Source organism: Dipodomys spectabilis, unplaced genomic scaffold (genome assembly GCF_019054845.1).
Source record: "Dipodomys spectabilis isolate Male_0828 unplaced genomic scaffold, ASM1905484v1 ptg000297l, whole genome shotgun sequence".
Taxonomy (NCBI): domain Eukaryota; kingdom Metazoa; phylum Chordata; class Mammalia; order Rodentia; family Heteromyidae; genus Dipodomys; species Dipodomys spectabilis.
In genome coordinates this window covers 14,027,250-14,043,360 of record NW_024870974.1, presented here as the reverse complement: position 1 = coordinate 14,043,360, position 16,111 = coordinate 14,027,250, and the positions used below count along the sequence as shown (strand labels likewise).

General features: G+C 45.1%; 1 protein-coding gene across 1 annotated transcript; it reads right to left on the bottom strand.

Moving 5' to 3' along the window:
• Positions 1 to 5,345: 5,345 nt before the first annotated feature.
• Fga (fibrinogen alpha chain) lies at positions 5,346 to 12,635 on the bottom strand. The gene is made up of 6 exons (XM_042701776.1): positions 12,547 to 12,635; positions 10,414 to 10,539; positions 9,926 to 10,109; positions 8,691 to 8,836; positions 6,938 to 8,129; positions 5,346 to 6,056 (listed from the first exon to the last, which is right to left on the bottom strand). The coding sequence occupies exons 1-6, from the start codon at positions 12,598 to 12,600 to the stop codon at positions 5,347 to 5,349; spliced, it is 2,412 nt and encodes an 803-aa protein (XP_042557710.1). The 5' UTR covers positions 12,601 to 12,635; the 3' UTR covers position 5,346.
• Between the last annotated feature and the right edge of the window lie 3,476 nt (positions 12,636 to 16,111).

Here is a 16,111-nt window from a genome sequence, read left to right as displayed (position 1 = left end):
AAACACACTAGGATGAAATTTCCATTCCATAAATATACATATATATACACATATATATGTATATATTACATACATACTTGTGTCCTCACCATGAGCAATGGATTACACGCATCTGTCATCTCCTAGTTTTCTAGGGTCCCTTTGCTTTATTGTGTTGTGTTAAGATAGAAACATTTGACATGCTATCAACCCTCTTAAATTTTAAGTGCATAATACTATATTGCTCTGTCCAAGCACTAGATCACACAGACAAATCTAGTGATCACTTTGTACTTGTAGTAACTCCTCCTTCTCCTATACCTATTCCCTTGCAAACACCATTCCATTTTTTGCTGCAATCCTTGTACATAGTTGTGGAAATATGACATCTGTCACTATTGAAAGCTTCTGAACCCTTAATTATTTCTTACTTTCCAACAAATAACACCAGGCATCGAATTTATCCTTCACTTTTGAGATTCTCCTCCATCATTCTTTCCAAATCAACCTGTGGGAAAGGCTGGTTTTCATATAAATTCATAGTAACTAATAATAACTAATCACAATGATCATCCAGGTCTTGGATATTCTTACATATATATATATATATATATATATATATATACATATATATATATATATATAATTTTCCAAGAAAGGCATATCTGGGAGACTCAATATGGCAAATACTTAGTTGTAACCATTTTGAAGCAAGCCAGGCTGAGTACAGGAGTCCTCTGGGCCAGGGGTAGGTCCGGGGGAGGAAGGGGGCAAAGTGCAGGCCTCTGCCCTCTGCTCCTTTTGTGCAAACACAGAGGACCCAGTATGTCCCTGGAGCCTAAAGTAAAGCCACCAATTAAAACCAAAAAAGCAGACAACCGGCTGGCCAATTCCTAGTTGATGTACAAATTGCAGAAAGATTCCTCTGGTAATATGTAAGTCTTAAGTAGAAAGCTGCAAGCTTTCTTAAAGCATCATTTAGTAGGAAGTGCTTCATAGCTGATTTTTCCCATTCAAGAACCGGTTTTCAATATAATGAAACAATTGCTTCTCCTAGTGAAGATGTGTAAAATAGTCTTTTTAAAGATTTACCCATAACCTTATGATACTTATCTGAGACTGTCTTTCCTCCTTTCTTTTCTCCTTCCTTCCTTCCTCCCTCCCTCTTTCCCTGTCTCTTTCCCTCTTTCTTTCACTTTCTTTCTTTCTCTCTTTGTTTTTGTGCCATACAGAGATTGAACTCAGGCCCTAGGCCTGAGTTAGCTTTTACAGTCAATGTTGATGTTCTACCACTTGAGCCATAGCTCCACTTCTGGTTTTTTTTTGGTGGTTAATTGGAGATGAGTCGAATGGACTTTTCTGCCTGGACTAGCTTCAAACCTGCAATCCTCGGATCTCAGTCTCCTGTGTCACTAGGACTCACACATGAGCCACTAGTTCCTGGCTTCTTTATCTTTTATACCTGGAATGTTTTGCACTCAAATGGCTGCCACGAGGCATGATTTGAGCAAATAGTCATCCTGAAAGTGGTCACAACCTCTTAGGTGAGCATTTCCTATGTCCTGCATTTAGGCTAACCTATCTCCAAAGGCTGAAGCTATTACCTATACTGTATTGCCTCTCAATTGGTCTCATGCAATTTGCTAACTCAGACTCTACGTTTTATAAAGTGCTCTTGTTATTAGCATATAGAGCTGAAACTTCGTTCATGAATCTTAGGACCCTTAATCTCCTCCCACCCAACAATGATCTGTGGGCAACACATTTTTTGTTCGTCAATTGAAGGATACTTATTCCTCTTAACTTTTTACTTTGAAAAGAGGTCTATGAGAACTTTCTAGAAGAGTTTAATGAATAGCTCTGTGTCCTTCACCCAGAGTCACCAACTATTTGCTGCAGTAGCCGTGCCTCTTGAAAGGAGATACTTTGGGGAGTTTTGTAACAGCAGGCACTGTGAGGTCAGAGACCCATCGGGGATTGAGTCAGTCTGAGTCAGGTGAATTTAGCAAATGTTTTCCAGAATAATCTATTGCAATCAGCTCATACCACGTGCAGCAACAACTGGTGGACAGGGAACCACTACTTAATAATAGCCTTTCTCAGCTCAGACCTGGCAGGCTCTCGTAAGTCTACCTGCGCTGCGCCTCTGAACAATTGCATTTATCATGTGGAAACAGAAAACGTAATACACAGCTCTTATTCAAGACTCAATGTGAATATCTTCCCAGCTGTGGGTTCCTTATCATCTTACTCATGTCCATGATGCTTACGGTCTTTCCTGCTCTCAACCTCAATCATGGATTTTTCTCTGTAAATGAGATTTATAAAGTACTTGCAATTCAATTAAAAAGTGAACTAATGAATGCACAAACAAATCAATGAATACATAAATACAGGCTATGTCAGAAATGGGTTTGAGCCGGGCGCTGGTGGCTCATGCTTATATCATAGTTACTCAGGAGGCTGAGATCTGAAGATTGGGGTTCAAAGCCAGAGCTTAGGTAGACAAACCCGATAGACTCTTATCTTCAATTAACCACTAAAAAGCTGGAAGTGGAGCTGTGGCTCAAGTGGAAGAGCTCCATCCTTGAGCAGAAAAAACTAAGGGACAGACCCCAAGCCCTGAACTCAAGTCCCAATACAGGCATGAGCACACACACACACACACACACACACACACACACGCGCGCGCGCGAAAAAGAAAGAAAAGGAAAGAATTTCAGTGTGAAGTTTATTGCCACAAGGATCTTGTATCATTAACTACCAAAATCTAAATGTTGCTAATCTCAAGCTGTTTCAAATGGTACATGTTGCATTGTTTTGCTTGACTATAACAGAATTCTGCTGTGTTTGTGCATCCTCTATATACTTTAAGTTGATATGGTCTCATATCTCTGTTTGAATTCAAAACCTTCTCTTCCTTGACTTGCTTTGCAGCTGGTGTTCTACCATTTGAACAACACCTTCAGCCTGCCTTTTACTGGTTCTTTTGGACACAGACTCACAGACTTCTCTGCCAGTGCTGGTTTGAATTTCAGTGCTCCAGATCTCAGCCTTGTGAGTAGCTAGAATTTCAAGTGTGAGCCATGGGCCCCCAATTTACTTTAAGGTACAAGAGTGAGACTTGATGGGAGACAAGAGATGCCATGCATTTCAGGAGGCCCGCATGCTGTTTCAAGCAGACATTTTACATGCCTCAGAAAGGCACTTAGCAGATTGAGCTGGAAGTTTGCTCATCCGGGTATCATGAGATAATGAGAGTAAAGTTGGGGTCCCTAGTACGTTACCAAATTGAAAAACAGTGAATTTTAACTTCTGCAGGTTTTCTTTCCTTTTGATCTAGATGTTTCCTCAATGTCTTGATTTTATGGAAGCAACTGAGTTTTTGTTAGTTGTGGGGCTTGAATTCAGGGCCTGGGCATGCTGCCTGAGTCTCTTTGAACTCAAAGCTAGCACTCTACCACTTGAGCTACAGAGACACTTTTTGGGATTTTTGTTGCTGTTCTTTTTGTTGGTTGTGGGGCTTGAACTCTGCACCTAGGAGCTGTCCCTGAGCTCTCCCACCCAAGGTTAGCCCTCTACCATTGTCAATTTGTTTTCTGGTTGTTCACTGGAGATAAAAGTCTCATGGACTTTCCTTCCCAGGCTGGCTTTGAACCGTGACCCTCAGATCTCAGCCTCCTGTGTAGCTAGGTGTGAGCCACCAGTGTCCAGTTAAAGGGTTTTTTTTACTTCAGTATTTGAGATTCTTTAAGAACACTCTGAACTGTGTTGTTGTTGTTGTTGTTTTTAACACCAGTGGCAGGGAGTCATTTCATTGCTGCATTGTGTAGTAAAGAGTAAGTAGGAGTTCTAACAGGTGGGTAAAAAGCACACATGACAGAACTTGAACCTCAGGAGCAATTGCATTGCTATAGCATAGCATAGCATGGTGATGATTACACTTGTTAGATAGTTAACTTGTTAGAGTTTCATATCAGGGATAGTACAAAGCATTGCACTTGCTTCAGTGGGTTTGTTTAAAAGTACCCATTTTTAGAGAGAGGGGGAAAAAGGCTCATGTCCATAGTCAAAGACCTATCAGCATTTGTTTCCATCCATCGCTCCTGTTTTTTAAGGGTCTGTAGCTTCAAGTCTTACGTTCTAGTAACATTTGGGCTTTTCTTAGATTATTTTATTTGTCTCAATGGTTTACAGATCTACATGAGGAAGCCAGGAAATACTGGTGCTTCTTTTGTGATTCATTTCCAGCGCTCATCACCAACCCAGCTGATTTCTGACCCCCAAATTCTAGCCTCCCTGCCCACCCCTCTCCCTTCCTCTTCACTCATTCTTTTCTTCCTTCCTTTCTCCCTACCTCTCCCTCTGCCTCCCTCCTTCCTTTGTTCCTTCTTTCCCACTTTCCTCTTTGGGAGAAAGGATGTAATGACATCAGGATAGAAGCTATACCATTAGGGTGATGTACCAGATTACTTGGGATATTTCAACACCTACTTGAGAACCAATGGCAAATAGTTATTACAACAAAGAACAAAGAAAAAAAAAAGGTTGGAGACAGGAGTCAAGGCTACCACAATTAAAGATGCACCTTAAATCAAATAAAATATTGACTGGTGTCGAATAAATATGTTGAATTTATGAAACTGGTAGGAATCACATTTAGTGAGATGCTTTCAAACCAATGAATTACTTTTAATAACACATCCATAGACTATAATGTATAAGTGATAGAAAAATAAAGTCACATCAATAGTGGGGGTTGTTTAATCAGTTTCCAAACTGAAAATCTGCTTTGGGAATAATTATAAAGATTCTAAGTGCATCTATTTTGCCCATGTGCTTTTGAAAGACATTGACTAGACCTGAAAAAAAGATTTAAGTTCACACTACGTGCTCTACGGAAAGCCTTGAAAGAACAGATTTCTGTGCCTATGCAGACAATGTTTCTCCTGTCTTCTTGAATGTTCTTGCTAGCAAAATAAATAAATAAATAAAAGATGACTCTCATACCTTGTTAGTTCCTCTACAATTTTTGTTCCCTTCAGTGAGTTTAAAATGTTGGGTTAAAACTCTCCAAATCAAGTGGATGGCATAACTTCGTTTTGCAGGGGGGGGAGGTCTATGGCTCTGGGTAGGGTCACCTTTCAGGGTGGCCCAGGGACGTTCCCATGGGGCTCCCCGCTCTGGAGGAAACGGTGAATCCTTCTAGAACATGTAAAACTCACAAGAGCTACTCAAAGGCTTAAAAAAAAAAAGTGTAGTTTTATTTTTCAACGAAGACGTCTGGGCCCCAGCTGGCTACAGTACGAGGAGTGAATGATGGCGCGCACCCGCGGCTCGCGGCCGGGCCGCTTCCCGGCGGCTCCCCTACGGGGCGTCCAGGGGCCTGACTTTCATGCGCACGGCCCGCAGGGAGTAATCGGCCCCCCGAAAGGGCACCCACACCACCCCGTTCTCCACCTCGTAGGGGCTGTTGTCGCGGGGGTCGTAGGCGCCCCCGGGGTAGTAGATGCCGTTGAGGTTGGCTGCCTGGCAGCTGTTGTACCACCAGCCTCCCCCGTAGACCTCGGCGCAGCTCTCCTCCCACCGGTCGGCGTCGCGGTCGAAGGTGCTGAACGGCATGCCGTGGTGGGCCGTGTACTCCGCGCCCTCCTCGGCCGAGCCCGCCACCAGCGCGTCGCCCGCCGTGCCGCGGTAGGCCGAGGCGTGCAGCGCGTAGCCCTCGGCCTCGGAGCCCACGCGGAAGTGGTACTCGGCGTGGGCCCGGTTCCCCGCCCAGTCCTCCAGCTCCACCCGCAGCACCGCGCCCCGCCGCGTGAGCCCGTGGAGGAGGTCGTTGCCTAGCCAGAACTCTCCTTGCCCCCGCTCGTCCGGGCTGCCGAAGCCCGTCTTGTAGTCTTGCCAGGTCCGGTTAAAATTCAGCGACCCGTCCGTCCTTTGCTGGATCAAAAGCCATCCTCCCAGACCGGTCTCTTGATCGCAATAGACAGAAACCACCTTACTGGATCCCGGGAGCTTGATAGGGAAAATGCCACTTTGGGCACCTGCAGGGTGTGTTTGGAGGGCATCACCACAGTCTAAAAGAAAAACCAAGCCGGCCAAGAAGCCACTGTCATTCCTCCTCGCAGAAGAGGGCCTGGCCCTGCTGGATGAAAGGTGGCGAGCACTACTGCCGGCCTGCCTTCCTCCCTCCCCCCTCCCTTCCTCCCTCCCCCCCTTCCTCCCTCCCCCCCTTCCTCCCTCCCTCCCTTCCTTCCCTCCCTCTTTCCTTCCTCCCTCCCTCCTTTCTTTCCTCCCTCCCTCCTTTCCTTCCTCCCTCCCTCCCTCACTTCCTCCCTTGCTTCCACCCACCCACAGAAAAGGGATTATGTTGCGATGGAAATGTTTCCAGAGAAATGTTTTCTGCCTGCCTTCCTTCCTTCCTTCCTTCCTTCCTCAGAAAAGAGATTATGTTGCGAACGGAAATGTTTCCAGAGTGAGAAATGTTTTCTGCCTCCCTCTCTTCTGCCTCCCTCCCTCCTTTCTCCCTCCCTCCCACCCACAGAATAGGGATGGTGTTGGGACGGAAATGTTTCCGTAGTGAGAAACGTGTTCTGTCTGGGAAGTGCGGGTGATCTTGCATATTCTCTATCCAGTCAATACCGTTCGACTTGTTTTTGTTTTGTAGCTGGCCCAGGTCGGTCCGTGGATGGGCTGACAGCCCCCCCTCCCCGCACTCCTCCCGCACGCCCCCCCCCCCGCACCCCTGCTTTGGGGCGGGCTGGCGAGCAGCGACTCCAACAAAACTCCAAGCCGAGCTTCCGAGGCGGCGGCGGTCGCGCGCGTTTATTGAGTGCGCAGGGGGAGCCGTCGGGGGTACAGAGAAGAGGCCGGGGGTGCGGGGCGCCCCGGGCCGCACGTGGCGGACACAGTTATCTTAGACTCGGGGAGAGGGGCGGGGGTCAGGGAAGGTGGATACCTCTGGCGGGGCGAGGCCTCGCCCGGCCTCTCTTGGTGGAGCGAGCCTCTTCGCCGGCGGCCTCGTCTGCCATTTTATAGTTCTTGGTCCCGGAGGCGGAGCCCCCTCTGCTGATCGTGCTGCTGCTGCTGCTGCTGGTCACCAGCTTGTGGTGGGTGGCCGTGCCGCCCGACCACGGCTCGGCCTGCGAGCCGCCGCCGCCGTGCTCCAGGTCGGCGAAGATGTCGCCGTCCACGCCCCCGCCCGGCTCCTTGAAGGCGGAGAAGGGCTCGAGCGCGCCGGCGCCGAAGAAGGAGGACACGTCGGGGTGCCGGCGGGCCAGCTCGTCCAGGCTGCCCCGGCTGCCGAAGCCCTGCAGCCCCAGGTCGGCCGCGTCGCCGCCGCAGTCCGAGCCGTCCTCGGAGGTCACCACCTCCTTGGTCACCTCCTTGCGGCCGTCGGGCCCGATCACCGTCTTGGTGACCGTCTTGGAGCAGGCGCGGCGGGCGAAGGCCGGGCCCCCCGCGGAGGGCGCCCCCTTCTCGCGGCCGATCAGCAGCTCCTTGTCGGCTTTGGCGGCCGGCAGCCGGCCCGCGAGCTGCTCCTTCCTCGTCGCCGGGCCTCTGGACTCCTCGGTGAACTCACCCCAGTCCGGGCTGGAGCCGTCCGGCCGAAAGCTCCCGGCGCCGCCCGTGTTCCAGCTTCCGCTGGGGCTCGAACCGGTGTCCCCCGGCTGCTGCCAGCGTCCGGGACCCCCAGCCCCGGTCGTCCCCGGGTTCCGGCTTCCATCCGTTCCGGGTCCCGAACTCCAGTGTCCGGCTCCACCGGGGCGCGGGTGCCTGGGGCTTTCGGTCACCGGCCCCGCTTCGTCGACGTAGCCCGCAGCGTCTCCCCGGGGGCTGCCCGCCCTCCCCGGGCTGCCCTCCCTCCCCGGGCCCTCCAGCTCCATCCGCATCTGCTGCATCTCCGTTAGGGCCTTCCACTCCGGAGGGGCCGTCTGCAGCTGGCTCTTGAAACTGCCCGGAACCAAGTCTGGCATGGGCCTCATCTTTATTATCGGGAAGTACTGACTCTCTCTCGGGGGAAGCAGGTCTTTGGCCATCACCTGCTCCAGCTGTCTCTGCTGGTCCTCGTAGTCACTCAGGCGGAGCTCTCTAGACAAAGCCCTACTGCACGACCCTTTGCAAGATCGGATTTTAATATCAACTTCCACCTGCAGAAAGACAGAGGAAACGGTAGAGACCAGTGACTCCCGCCACGGCTTCTGAGCACCTGGTAGTACCTAGTAGTGTGCGGTCTGGTAAGTGGTTTCATTTCTCTGGTTTGCATAGCTATCGATCTGTATACCCTATGATTTGCCTTGGGCGGCCATCCTTTCTGGAAGGATGCTGGGTAGAGCCAGGCTAAGCAGTCATACAAAGGAGCTACTAGGATCCATCCGAGACTTAGCATGGGTGAAAGGTCAGGTGCTATTCCCCCTTCAAAAAAACCCTAATTACGAGGCTGTCAGTGAGACCTAGGCTAAAGCCATGAGCAGAGCAGACTGAAAAAGTTCTTTTGAAATCTACTACTTAGGCATCCGTGGAAAATTCTCATAACATCTCTGAGAATTTTTTATCTGTAGAGCACGAGAACCAACTCCTGCTTTCCAGTACGGGTGGATATGGCCCTGCTCAGGGTGTCTACTAGATACTGGCTGCATGAGTGACTCCTGTCTTCCTGTCCCCCATCATTCAAAGACAGGGAGATGGGGCCTGAGACCCCCCCCCCTCACCTCCAGGCGCTTCATATCTATTAGCTGAGCCCTGACGTTGTTCTGTAGAAGCTGAATGTGCTGTACTTTCTCCATGACTTTGCGCTTCAGGATCTCAATTCTGCTTCTCAGATCTTCTGACACTTGGTTATATGTGTTATCATAATCTGAAAAAGAAAAGATGGGTATTGAAGGAGCTGTTGAGTGATTTTTTTTTTTATAGCCAACAAGCAACAAGAAGGAAGGAGGGAAGGAAGGGAGGGAGAGAAAGGAAAGGAAAGAAAGAAAAGTATTGAAGTATTGAAGGAACTGTTGAGTGATTTTTTTAATAGCCAACAAAAAGGAAGGAAGAAAGGGAAGGAAAGAGGGAGGGAGAAAGGAAAGAAAAGAAAGAAAGAAAAGAAAGAAAGGTATTGAAGGAACTGTTGAGTGGTTTTTATAGCCAACAAAAAGGAAGGAAGAGAGGAGGAAGGGAGGGAGAAAGAAAGGAAAGAAAGAAAGAAAGACAAATGAGTATTGAAGGAACTATTGAGTGATTTTTACACCCCACAAAAAAGGAAGGAAGGAAGTAATAGAAAGAAAGAGGAAGAGAGGGAGAAAAGGAGGAAGGGAGGAAAAGAAAGGAAAGGAAAGGAGGGAAGGCAAAAGAAGATTTACTTAGAAGTAGTCTCACAGGCCGGTGGCTCACACCTGTAATCCTAGCTACTCAGGAGGCTGAGATCTAAGGATCTCGGTTCAAAGGAAAGTCTGTGAGACTTTTATCTCCAATAAACCACTAGAAAACCGGAAGTGGTGCTGTGGCTCAAGGTGTAGAGGGCTAGCCTTGAGCTGAAGAGCTCAGGGATAGTTCCCAAGCCCAGAGTTCAAGCCCCACGCCTGACCAAAAAACAACAAAAAGAGAAGTCTCACAGTTTCTACAGTTTATTTTGTTTCTATTTGTTCTCTGGACATTTAGTCTATGAGTTTCAGCCTTATTAGATAGTTGGGTTTTGAACAATGTCATTCATGGGTAATAGTTATGATGTCTTAGTTAGACGTTTTATTAAGAATCCAAATAAATACAGAAGAAAATTCTTTGGGATTAATCCCAAATGACACAGCTTGATTATATTCCAGTTATTTCACCATAACCTTACCCAGTGGACCCAAGGGCATTTTCTTTGAAATGACAGCGCAGTAGCTTCAAGCAGACATAATTTATTTTGAATTTTCACTGTCGCATTTAAACAACAAGGTACTAAATATGAAATACTTACTATTGGCTTTGGCAAGGTCCCCTCTCAGAAGCTCCATTATATTTCTGGTCAATGAACTGGAATCCTTGTTGTTCTTTTGAAAATCAAACAGTGAATTTTTGAGCTTATTTATTCTGTTGGTAAAATCTTGATTGGCCTCATCAATCAGCCCTTTCATCCTGCAGCCAGAAGGACATTTTGGGCCCTGAAAATGAAGAGGAACAATTACACCATGGGTCTCTAGCTTGGATCCAGAATGACTTTGCAGCTTCCCATGTAGTTCCCATTGCTTCCCTTCCCCATTTCTTCCAACCATCTATTGGCTTTCAAGTTGATAAGAGGATGTGTGAGAAGCCATAGAGAAATTCTCAGGGGTCACTAAGCAGTGAAGTTGGTCCCATGGCACAGTACACAGGTCTCAGTACTCAGAATCTTAGTACTTTCCCAGACACACTGTACCTACTACCGCCAGAGAGAAGGGCTCCTGGCTCGTCAGGCCCACTGCTTACCCAGTCATCATCGGAGCAGAAGGGCCAGTCTGTCTCTTTGCAGGCAGACTGCTGTTTCTCCATAATTCTTGGGCCACGCCCCTGTCCTCCTTGTTCTATAAAGTCACCTTCGCCAGTGTCCATAGTCTTGAGAGATATTCATTTACATGCACAAAAAAGAGCAAGAACAACAGCATTAGCCAGAAGAGAGGAAGTTCCCGTTCTATCTTCTTCAAGTCCCAAGAAAGAAAAGGCACGGTCACAGGATGAATTTTCACTATTGCTTACTATTGGCTTTGGCAATAGCACATATTAAATACATTTGGCATAGTACATCTAGAGCCCACAAGCTGCAAGCTTCTGACCTCAAATGAAAACCCTAATGCCAGTACATTTTAAGGGAATGGTGTGAGAACCAAAGGTGATACAGTGTACAAGTTTAACTTGTGTTTGGCATTAAACCAGCATGTGATAAGTGTTGGGAGGTTCAAACGATCCATGATAAAGAGAAAAATCCTTTGAATCTTAGTTTAATCTCACCTGCTTTTCATTAAAAACTGCAAATAGGAAGATACTTGAAAACTTCAGTGAGTTCTTTCTCTGATAATTGCTGTTTCAGTAGAGTGAGCTATATTGTCTTAACCTACTGCCCTTTCAGGTTTCTACTACTATCTTTAAGATAGACCAATAAGTTGGACAAACATTTATCAAGAACATGAAAACTACCCAATTCAGACATAGAAATGCTTTTTAAGTTTGCTCCTTTAGGTAACCATTTCTTTTTATTTGGAATGAAGATAGTGAATGGAAGTAAAACTAGTAATCAGTGACTGGAAATGTTTTTTGAACACTTGAGAATTACAAATACCAAGTGAAGTTTTTTGTATTGTAAGACAGATAAAATAGAATACAAAAAAAAAAAACTTCAACAGACTTTATATTCTAGTGAAGAAGGATTGCTTTTAGATATTCATTATTTTATTCTATACCACTGGCTTACAAGGATTGTGCTATGACTACATTCGTTTCAGACATTTTACCCATATTTATAATTGGTTGGAATGTAATTTCATTGCCATTTTTCTAAATAACTGCAGTAATAATAATTCAAGAGACCAAGAACTATAAGTATACAGCAATAAGTACCGCCCTTTGGTCTAAGAAATAAGTTATAAATAATAAATTAAATTGTATTTCAGAATAAAATAGTACAACAATACAAACATCCCAAAACTAGATATGCCAATGGGAAAAGCAGAGAGGTAACTGATACCTATTCATTATTCCAGACATCACTTCAAGTGATTTTTATTTATTTTCCACAAAATGTTACTTTGTATTTGTCTTGTTTTCATAAGATTAGTGTTTCAAGTGCTTTGTTTTCTTTCATATATATCTTAGCTAAATAGTAGAAATTATTATAGTATTTAATAGTTATCTTGAAAGAATACAGATACTTCCAAAAAGCATATGGCCTTCAACTAATATTTTCTAGGTTTGCTGTATGGTTCTAAGAAAACATATTACCTTTTTTTTTGTCTTGAAAGAAACATAGAAAGAACCTTTTAGCAAAGCTATCTACAATTAAATGTTCTACTTATTATAGACATATAACAAGAAGTTAAGAATTAGAAAAAAAGTCTTCTTATAAAATGTTTTGTTCTATTAACTTACATAATACCTCCAAGACTTAGTAGAGACAGAGATGGAAATGGTCACCAACACCAAGAGTATGGCTCAAGTGAAAGAGCACTCATTTACCAGGGGAAGGCCCTATGTTCGAAGCCCAGTACCTCCAAAACAAAAATATTCATGTAACAAAATATGGTGAACAAGACTGAGAATGTAGCTCAGTGGTAGAGTGTTTGCCTAGCATATACAAGGCCCTGTCTTCAATCCTTAGCATAGTAAAAAACAATAAACAACCAAACAATGTAATACTGAGAGATGTCAAAGTTGCCCTGTGTAGTCCCTCCAGTGTCTCCCTTTGGAATCCAAGTTGTCCTGCATCCATGTCAGATCCATCTAGGAATTTAGCTCCATAGTCTGGAGCCCACAGAACCACAGGTGTGTCAGAATATAGAACTGGTGCACTTAGAACATTGGGAGAAACACCCGAGAGAAAGTGGGGAGAGAAGACAAATGGTTCCATACCCATACTGTGCTGGCCACACTCAGCACCAGGCAGGCGATCCTCACAGTAAACATCTTTCTTGAGTCTGGGGCTGGCTCCTGAGGACCACTCCTGCTGGAGGAGGAATTGCCTCCACTCCTAGCTCTCACCCCATTTAAATCGGCAGGACTTCAATCTTGGTTAATCATCACCCCTGTCCTGTTTAGACAGTCAAAGCCCACTTTCCATCCTTTGCTCTGGCCTTAGGTTGGTATTCCAGAAATTCTTGCTCAATTCACGTCAGTCTTGCTTGCTTCCGATAAGCTGTTGCAAATGGCACATGTGATTTTCCAGCCGGCAGTTAGGGGAAGTGCGTGCTCAGGAGGTGGATGATGGAAGATGCAAAGGGAGCATTGGAAGAACATTTCTGTACTTCCACACCTAAGGAGGGTGACAGCACCTGCAGCATTGATCTTGGGAAGGAGCCGTGTAGTCAATGATGCTGCACTGTGTGAAAACAAATAAAGCTTGTCTGCTGTGACAGGATGGATACACCTGAGGACACTATCCTAAATGGAGCAAGCCAGGTACGGTAAAACAAACAGCATGTGATCTCACTTACATGTGGTCTATTACAGTTCCTTAGATCACGTGCCACTGCTGGCATGAATGATTCTAGAGATACTGTCCATTTCCTCTGCTAGATCACAGACTTGAGAACTGAACTATCTCATTCATCTTCATCGTCCCTCCAAGAGGTATTAAATCCTACAGGAGCAAGAACGCACTAGTGGCTCCCCTCTTGGGAAGGGGACTGGCGTCCTGCTCAGGCATTGCCTGCATGTGAAAGTTGCTAGAGATAGACAGAACTGTAGCAGAAGGAAGGATCTCCCTGCTGTGCGAAGGTTTCTTGTCAGTTCTCTGGGATTCCTAGAGAACCACGCTGGGTTCCAGCTGCCAGTGATTCTGTGGGAAGCTGACGTTCCTGTCACCCACAGTGACAATACTGGCCAAAAGGCTAGTGCTGGAGAAGTAGGAAAAACTTGACCTCAGACATTTTGCTGCATTCACAGGAAGTAAGCCTTCTATGAACATGGTATAGCAAATGAACCTGGGACAGCAAAGAAGTTCCCAGAGAATAGAAACCTAGTAGGCTTCAAGTAAGTTGATTGAACAGTATGTCCTTGAAGGTATATAACAAACAATTTGGAGATACCACTCACCTGCCCTCTGGAGGTATTTCCCAGAATGCCACTGACAGGCATTTTCCTTGCTGCTCCTTGACTCCCCTAAGTGTCCACACAGCTGACTCCCTTATTTCATCCAAGCCTCTGCTCAAGTGGGACCCCCAGAAACCTTGCCTGGAGAACAGCATCTTCTCATGCTCTCCATTCCATCAGCCCTGCTTTGCTTTCCTTCATAGCACTGTATCAAAACTGGACAAGATGGCAGGACAGGGTGGTGGAGAGAAACACTGGATTCTAGTGGCGTGGTAGGACAGACTATTTAAATGCTCTGAGCTAGCGTACTCCTCTATCAGCATGATGACAATATTGATCCTGCAGTGTTATTAAGAAAACATGTTAAAATGTATGCATAAGTAAAGATATGTACACATATAGTATGTAAATACATATACAATACATATATTTATATCATATATACGATTGGATATACATAGTGGGATCCTAAGAAATGGTACTGCCAATTATTCCTAAAATTCCTCAAAACCCAGTAACAGAAAGTGCCTAATTCCCTCCCTAGTGCTAGAATTCCCTATGTAGGCATTCTGGTAGGCACTTAGCCCTAAACTGGACAGTAGCAGTTTTCAACCCATGACAGAACTTTAATAGAAGCTACAGAAGAGAAGCGTTTTTTTGTTTTGTTTTGTTTTTTGGGGGGGGGGTCCAGTCGTGGGGCCTGAACTCTGGGCCTGGGTGCTGTCCCTCAGCTCTTCAGCTCAAGGCGAGCGCTTTACCACTTGAGCCCCAGAACCACTTCCGGCTTTTTTTTCCTGCTTATGTGGTGCTGAGGAATCGAACCTAGGACCTCATGCATGCAAGGCAAACGCTCTACCACTGAGCCACCTTCCCATCCCAATTAGTTTTTATTTAGACAGGAAGACTCATAAACAACACACAATATAAAAAGTAGAAAAATTTTAAAAGCATGTAAGCATAGAACATTTTTAATTTTCAAGAAATGTTCAATGGGTGAAATTGGATTTTGGTGTGCATTTTATTTCCTCCCAGAAATGACTACACTATTTTCCTTAGCTGTAACAACAGGGATGGGTTGATTCATTCAATCTTTTGAAATCGATGTGCTATGACACCATTTATAGATATTTAAATGCAAAATCTCACACATTCATGCTATCTGGCAGGATCAGAATAGTTTGACTTCTATATGTTGTGTAATGAATACAGGAAGAACAGAAATCCTATAGCTGTAACTACATTCAGTTTTTTAAGTGTAGCTATTCATCACATGAAGAGTAAAATATGTAAACAGTGAATTTGCCATCATGTAAAAAGAACTTAAAAACACAAAAGGAAGCAACAGAACAGCAGTTTTCTTTTGAATGGCTACCTGTTCTTCCCTAAACCAGGGAAGAAAGGCAGGGTCCTACTCTTTGCCAATTGTATTCTTGGTGGTGGTGGTTGTGGGACTTGAACTGAGGGACTGAGCGTTGTCCCTAAGCTTTTGTGTTCAAGGCTAGCGCTCTACTACTTTGAGCCACAATGCCACTCCTGGTTTTCTAGTGGTTAATTGAAGATAAGAGTCACGTGCACTTTCCTGTACCAGCTGGCTTCAAACCATGATTCTCAGCCTCCGGAGAAGCTAGGACTATAAACATGAGCCACTGGCACCTGGCTGCCAATTTATTTGAAAAACTGAGCTCTGAGTGCAGTTCACTTATTCATGAGTTTGTGTTTAACTCTCATTTATCACAGGTATACAGTTTGTCCAGTCCTGTATGCTGTATGCTTGAGACAGAATAACAAGTAACAGTTTTTTACCTTCAAGTTATTTCTTCTCAATGAGCTACCCAAATAAGTACACAACAACAACAAAAAGAAGTTATACCTTATAAAAATGTCTATATTAATATCTGAGGATGATGAAGACCTGCAATTGAAATAGTTATATAAAACGAGAAAAATTATGTAAGATAGAACATAGAAAACAAGGAGTAGATCTGGCTTAGTGGTAGAGTGCTTGCTTAGCATGCACAAAGCCTTGGGTTTGATTCTTCAGTACCACATAAACAGAAAAAGCCAGAAGTGACATTGTGGCTCAAGTAGTAGAATGTTAGCCTTAAGCAAAAGAAGCTCAGGGATAGTGCCCCAGCCTTGAGGTCAAGTCCTAGGACTGGCCAAAAGAAAAAAAGGGGGGAAAAAAAAGAAAACAAGGAGTGATTTCATGCTTTTGGTTACCATATATTATATATATAGTATGATATATATATAATATTCATGCAAACATTTAATTCAAGTCTCAACATGCATGAGACAACTGAAAAATATTAGTATGTCCTCTCATGAAAGTCTACATGGGAAGGCAGAACATGGTGGCTCATACCTGTAATCTCAGCTGAGCAAG